Source organism: Meleagris gallopavo, chromosome 1 (genome assembly GCF_000146605.3).
Source record: "Meleagris gallopavo isolate NT-WF06-2002-E0010 breed Aviagen turkey brand Nicholas breeding stock chromosome 1, Turkey_5.1, whole genome shotgun sequence".
NCBI lineage: Eukaryota > Metazoa > Chordata > Aves > Galliformes > Phasianidae > Meleagris > Meleagris gallopavo.
This window is the reverse complement of record NC_015011.2, coordinates 33837976-33845578: the sequence shown is the minus strand read 5'-3', so window position 1 is coordinate 33845578 and position 7603 is coordinate 33837976. Positions and strand designations below refer to the sequence as shown.

General features: G+C 42.0%; 1 protein-coding gene across 1 annotated transcript in view; it reads left to right on the top strand.

Annotated features, from left to right (window-relative positions):
• The window catches only part of LLPH (LLP homolog, long-term synaptic facilitation factor), a 2670-nt gene extending 558 nt beyond the window's left edge, over positions 1-2112 (top strand). The window contains exon 3 of the mRNA XM_010707817.3: positions 1883-2112. Within this exon, the coding sequence (XP_010706119.1) occupies positions 1883-2046 (164 nt within the window). The 3' untranslated portion in view covers positions 2047-2112. The remainder of the gene's footprint in view (positions 1-1882) is intronic.
• Positions 2113-7603: the final 5491 nt, after the last annotated feature.

Here is a 7603-nt window from a genome sequence, read left to right as displayed (position 1 = left end):
CTGCCCGCCTTCCTCGTGGCGTGAGCCGCCTGCGCGTCGGCTCCGCGGCTGGGATCGGTAACAGGAAGCGGGAACGAAGATTTTGCACGCTGGGAAGTGGTCAGGCATCTTAACAAAGCCGCAATCCAAACTAAAAGCGTACCCCCTTTTCCTAACAGCCTACGTGGCGCTAACTGCGTGTTGCCGTGGACGCAGCGAGGATCTGAAGTACTGCCAGTAGTGACTGTCAGCCACACAGGCATTCTGTCGGCTTAGAAAAGACAGAGAAGGGTTATATATTTGAATAGCAGAGCCTATAAACCATCTTAAAGTTGGAAGTAGAGGCTATGTGAAAAATAAATATATTCAGAGATAGCGTTTGAGGACTTCTTTTAAAGTCAGCCTGATGATGTGTGAAATTAGGAATTACTTCTTTGACAGCAAAGCCAAACCAAATTGTAAGCAAGCTGTTTTGTAGCTTTTTTTGCTGTGATTGTTACTTGGAAAGTTTGGATATCAGATAGCTGTGGTTTATTTCTTGACTTACATGCAGCAGATTTTTGCAAGATGTTACTTGTGTACTGCTTGGTACTATGGATACTTTCTTTTTCCTGTTTTAATTAGAGGGAAAAAAAAGAAAAAACAACACAGAAACACCAAGGTTGGAAAAGACATACAGGATCATCCAGTCCAACCATCCACCAATCAGCAATAGTACTCACTAAGTACTCACTAAACCATGTCCCTCAACACAAAATCCAAACGTTCCTTGAACACCTCCAGGGTCAGTGACTCCACCACCTCCCTGGGCAGCCCATTCCAGTGCCTGACCACTCTTTCAGAGAAGTAATAATAAAAAAAGTGATGCGATAGCTCTGAACTGCCAAGCAATAGCAGTTTATGTGAGCAGTAGCAGTTCTCATTGCCTGTTTCTGCATTCTCCACGTCTGCCGAAACTTTTTCTCCCCTCCATATTTTAGCTGTTGCTCACAACATCATGATCTTTGGTCTGGAACAGACCAGCTATGACACTTGGAAAACTATGCTGTTATGAAGACTTTGTGTTTCTTTGATGTCTTGAGAAGTCTTTGGGACTGGGACCTTCTTTGTGACCACCCTTTGCAGACAGTAACCCCCTGTGCTGATTTTCTGCAGGCTACATGTATTCCCATCCCAGCTTTAGGGCACCTAAACATACCTCTGTGGTGCAGATTCCTGTAGACTGTCTGCATTCTTCAACTGCTGAAGCAGTTTGCTGGCCTTTTCCTCGTGAACTTTATTTTCCAACATTAAACAAACACAACATAAAAAAAAAATCTTCTTCCACCCAATTTAGCTTATGATAAAGCTTTTAGAGTTGTACAGGGAAAGTTTGGAGCCAAGTTTGAAATTAAATAGCATAGGGCTGTTCAAATCCATACTTAACAAGATGTTCCCCTTGTAGCCTGGTTGTTTCACCAAGGCAGCCACCTCTTTGTCTTTATCACTCAATTTAATTTTGTAGAACTTTTTTGGATCTTAAACATTATACTGTAAAGTGTGTAATTGTTCTTATGTCGTAGTAAGCCACTGGTTTCCTCTAAGCTTGCAGCTTATGGTGGAGACCACACGCAATGTTTTTAGATGCAACATTAGAACATACGTCAGACTGTAGAATAAGTTTGCTTTGCCCAGCCATGGGCCTTTAGGAGAAATGCTTCATATTTACTATCAGCTGTTGAAGTTTCTGGGTTGCAGTTGTATTGGTTTGCAAAGAGCTTTCAATGTATGAAGCCTTCTGCTCTTTCTGTACAAATACTGTTGTTTACGGAGATCTCAACATGTTTGTGAATCTTGTAAGAAAATAGCTTCTGTGAAGCTTTTCATGCATTTTACTGACTATAAATGCCTTTTTTTTTTTCAGATGACTGCAAAATGGACATAGATAATAAAAGAAATAAAAAAACTCTCCTAGACCAACATGGACAGTACCCAATATGGATGAATTCCAGGCAGAGAAAGAAGCTTAAGGCACAGCGCTTAAAAGGAAAGAAAAAATCAAAAATAGCCAAAGGCCTGGCTTGGTAGCTTCAAATTTTGTGAGATTGTGAATATTTTACTTTTCAAATAAATATTCTATACCAGCTACGTATATTTTTGTGCTTGACTGTGTATGATTTATTGTGTTAAGTAAACCTTTGAAGAGATTGCTTGGCCAGCAAATGATGAAAACAGTAGCAAGTCGGTGTCTGCCAAACTTAACAAACAAACAGCAGAAAAACAAGCTGAGTGCCTTTGAATGGACAGAATGTCTGCTCATCAATTTTCTTTGGGGGAGGGAGGATGGAGAGGGGGCTGTTCATGTTTTATTTGGTGGATGCTGGCTAAGTGATCCTGTACTTTGTCAGTGTAACTCTTCTGTAGTAAATTTTACCAAAGAATTGTGTGAACTCAGTGTATCCTTTAAATTTTTCTTTAAAATGCCTCGTCTCGCTAATCTATGTTGTCTTTGACATCTGGTAATTAATGAAAACGAGCACATAACATGTAATTTAAGGGATTACACACTGAAATCAACACCCCAGCTTCATGAGATTTTCTGTGAGTAAAACTCAAAAGGTGTCAACATGACCAAAGAGAAAGCTGTTGAAATGAAGTTCTTCACTACCTCACTCACCTGACTGTAGGAACAGCGTAGTGGTTCTTCAAAACTGCATTTGGTTCTTTTGTTAATCTGAGTGAATGCAGATGTACAGATTGAGGAAAAAGTTTTATTTAAAATGTTATCCAAGTTCCTTTTGAAGTAAATATGAATTTACTTTTCTGTATGTTTTGCCAATAGCTTTATATTTCTCTTAAAATGGCACTAATTTATCATGCTTTACAGTGTGGGCATAGGAGACCATACTACATGATAGTGTAGCAGATGCCATTTATACCTGAATAGCTACAGCTGGTTGTGTGTTACTTGGCAACAACATGAAGAGAGATCAAAGAATTAGTTATCAGAAAACCTGTTTTTAAAAGTCTCTCTCATTTCAAGGTTGCAAGTAAGTACGTTACCAGTCCTGCAGGGTACTGTCTGTTGAAGTACCATTTGTGTGGCTTCATCCACTTCTTCTCCTGAGTGGAGATAATCAAACTGACAAAGTGCTTCTATTAAATGTATGACTTTTTCCTGGCCAAGCTGGTTTATTTTGCTTTTCTAGATGCACGACCGTAGTCTTTCATCTTAATCAAGCCTGCCACTTCTGTACTTGCCTTATGCTCTCCTCTCTCTGGACTCGTTCCTCTACCTCTGCTCTTTTCCTCTCTAAGAGAAAATGATCTGTGCAACTGAATGCTTTCTACATTTCTGTTTTTATGGCCCAACTCTGAATTTTGCTGCAGAAATGTATTAGTCTATTACTTTTGTGACCAGACTGGGGATTTGAGTTTCACATGAGAGACAGCAGAACCCACGGTCATCTTTTATTTAGCATTTGCTTCCTACTAGCTGAAATGATGCTGCTTGTGTGAGGTGTTTCCTTCACAGCATTGAGGATAAAGTCAAACAGGCTCAGCTCACTTAAACTCCAGATATTTTAAGATAACCAGTTTGATTTTTGAACAGAGGGAGGTGACAAGAAAGGAACAAACCTACTACCTGTGTACTTCTGTATACTGACAGCACAGCTCAGTGGTGCAACAGACCTGTCTCTGCGCCAGATGGATTTGGAGAGCCAGGCTGGGTGGGATCTATAATCTGAAGGGCTGAAGGCTCACTCATGAGCACATGGCAGGAGTTTGGCTGAAAGAGCAGCAGATGTATAACCCAGCCCCTCACTACAAGAAAGATATGGAGGCCCTCGAGTGTGTCCAGAGGAGGGCACTGGCGCTGTGAGGGGTCTGGAGCACAAGTCTTATGGGGAGAGGCTGAGGGAGCTGGGATTGTTCAGTCTGGAGGAGACTCGGGGGAGATCTTATTGCTCTCTACAGCTGCCTGAAAGGAGGTTGTGATGAGGTAGGGGTCAGCCTTTTCTCCAAAATAACAAGCGATGTTGTATTGAAATGGCTCTGAGTAAAGTGTGTATGTGTGCAGTATAAAAATGTCATTAGCAAATTGCTGAATGTCCCATAGGTTATTGGCAGTCTCCTGACAAGCTGACAAGATCTACACTTCTTGACACTGTGCAAACACACACACTGTGGTTTTGAAGTGAATGATTTTAGATGCCTCACACTGCGCAAGTGGTGGTAGAGCAGCTGCTGGGCTTTTCTGGTCACTCATTCCTACACTGTGTAGTCAGATGGGTTGGGAAGGTAATCTAGCTAAGGTATTCTGAATTTCTTTTCCATCTGGGGCAGTCTACAGTTGTACTATTCAGAAACCATTGTCAGTAGGAGGCAATGCAAGACTGGGAACAGGGTGGTAGTTTGTTTTCAAATAAAAGTAGCTCTCTTTCTATACAAAATCCTTGTACTGTATATCTGTTTTTACTATTCTAACTTATACTCCCGCAGCCTGAAGGCTCACATGGGTTCTACTAAATTTGATGGGAACCGGGTGTCTGATTTGTATCAGAGCTGTAGCACGAACTTACCTGGTATTGATGACAGCAGCCGTAGCGTGGCAGAAATCTGAGGAATACAAAGCAATCTGCTCCTCTGGGTGGCACGATCCCAATGGAGCTGCAGCAGCTGTGGGGATGATGAGAGCCTGGAACAACAGCCACGGATTGCTCTGTCCAGGCCAGGTTTTTGCCATCAATTTTAACTTATCTCAGGGTGAATTTTCAGGGGAGGACTGAGCCATCTGATAGCTCGCTGCTGCAGGAAGCGGCATGTCTGCTCTTCTTTTCAACTTTTTTACCTCCCTTCTCCAGCTGCACTACCCAATTTATTATTTACTGCTCTGGGGGAAATAGTTACTGGGATTTTCCTTTTCCGGTTTTTTTTTTTTTTTCTCTTCAGAGCTAAAAGTCAGAGAGAGAATGTACAGCATTCTTCCATTTAATAAACAGTATGCAGTTGTGACAACCCCCTTCTTCCCACCATCTGCTTTCCTCCTTGTGCTCTTTCAACAATCTGATTCCAACTTTCACTTGTCAACAGCTGCAGTATTCAAAGGGAATGAAAAAGCAGAATGGAAGGGGATGACTTTTGCACTGTTCTTCCTCCTTTCCCAAGTAGTTCCCAATCACTTCAACCTCCCTCTCACAGATCTCCAACTCTTCTGGTGCCCATATATTGATATAAAAGGTCTGAAATATTAACAGAATGCACAAGAGTGCATGGAGGGAGAGGTTTGTATCGAGACTCAATGACTGGCTTGTTTTCCTCTGACTTCGGTCTAGTTCAGGGAGGCTGAGAAGGTTATAAACTATATTCTAGTTAGCAAAAAATATTATTTTGCATCTTTTCTCTATTTGCACTTAAATTTTCTTGCAAGGCTTCTGAAGTCTGAATGTAGATTTGATAGTGTTGTTTGCTTGTTGTTTTTTGTTGTAACTTTTCCCTTTTACCAGAAATGTGGTTTGTGAACAGTATTTCAGAAAGCAAAGGCACGTTTGTTGTTTCAGTACTGTTCACCCAACTGTGGGCAATTGACCCTTCTGCTACACACCTGTAGTTGTTGCTTGAATGCATCTTTGTCGAAAGCTGACCAATTCATAATGTACAGTTGCAACAGAAATTTCATGCTACAGTTTCTTACCTGGAGTCTTTGCTCCTTTACTCCTAAGCTTTGGAGTTTAATAGCAAATATCCTGTAAATTCAGCTTTGATGGTAAACATACACACATTCATAGAATCGTAGAATATTCTGAGTTGGAAGGGACCCGTTAGGATCATCGTGTCCAACTCCTGGCTTTATACAGGACCACCCAAAAATCCGACCATATGTACAATGCAAGAAATGTTCAGATCTATTGACTGTGCTTCCTGCCTGGTGCTTACAGTTAATTTTTGTTGGTGTTGCTTCTGCAAAATGGAACAGAATTCAGTGCAGAGTGGATCAGAACCACAGTCTGTTTCACAGTTGGATACAGAACGTTTCTATGAAGGATTAGAGGGAGAGCTGTGTATCAATTGCTACCCACTCATAGAGACTCAGTTGTGGATCATGATCACTATTTTTGCTACTGAACACTCCTACCCCAAAATTAAAGTTAGTTTGTCTAATGTAGATATTGTATTAAAAAAAAAAGGCTAACTCCAATACATTCCTTTTCCTAAGCTTCTTGTGCTGCCACCAAAGGTTGTGCTGGAAGGAAGGACAAAGCCAGAGGCTGGGTTGTGCCAGGTTATATGGACAGCAGGCAATGGAGCCGTGTTGTGGAGGTGATAGAGCCATGTGGTGGTGGTGGAGCTGCATGGTGATCATGAAGCTGGGTGGTGATGGTGGAGGTGGAGCTGGCTGACGGTGGAACTTCATGGTGGTGGAGCTAAGTGCTGGCTGCCCAAGCACCAGCCCAGTGCCCTCAGACACCTTGGTTCTTTTTTGTCTCTTAAAAGTTGTGAGGGCTGAGTGAGCTCTTGTAAAAAGTGAGAAGATCACACAAGCTCACTGTAGAGCAACTGCTACCAAACTGTAGTCTATGTGCAGGTAAGTTCTCTGTGCTGCAGCATCAGTGCTCACCGTGTTGAATAGAAAATAACTTTGAATTCATTTAGTGTAAATCCAGGGTGTGAAATAACCCATGGGAAAGGTTGTAGGTTGATCTGTTGATCCAAGACCTTTTGCAACCATTACTCCAATGTAGGATAGAGCGTACACACAGACACATTGCAGTAAAGACATGAGATAATGAGAAGCATGAGATATTTTTCCATCCCGAGGGAGAAGATTGCATGTGGATTTCTTATTTTTTTTTTAATTTTGCTTGCTATTTAAAACGAATGGTAACTGCTAAGTCTTCAAGCACCCAATACTTCATGTTTCTGTTCCCTTTGCTAGCCCGCCGTCCCCATCCCGATCACTTCGGGCTGAGGGAGGTGCTGTGAGGCTTCTTTCCCTGCAATGGCAGCTGCCGTCCAGCAGAGGGGCAGCTCGGACAGCGGGCAGCGGGTGCCGGGCGGGGGGGAAGAAGGAGCTGGGCCGCCTCGGAGCGCTGCCGGCTCAGGCGTCGCTATAGGGAATGGCGATGGAACGTCCCGTGCAATACCACCGCATTCAAATAAAGCAAATTAAAATTAAATATATGCGTATAGGCGCGTTTTTAGTTGCCGTGGGTTTTTGCAGAGGTATTCCCAGCCCTGCCAGGCTCAGTGTTTTGCTGACTGTCAGGAAAACAACTGAAATTGTCGTCGGGTATTTGGTGCCAATAAAGAGCATCACTTAAATATGCAAAGTCGCTTAACGTCGCTAACAAAAAAATCACTTATCTTTAAAAAATACTCTGAAATTACCCGTGGATGTGAATGCTTTCCCGATCTATTGTTTTTCCCATACTTTTTTCCCATTATTATTAATTTTTTTCCAGAGAAAAAGCATAAAGAAGCCAATTTCTTCTTGATGTTGCATTTTTTGTTTGTTTTTAATTTTCCAAGGAAGTTTCTCGTAAAGCCCCTTATCAACCAACAATGCAAAATACGGGAACTCGGAGAAAGAGCATTGTTTTCTATGTGCTGCTTTCTTTGGACTTAACATCTCCACGTGGAGGTC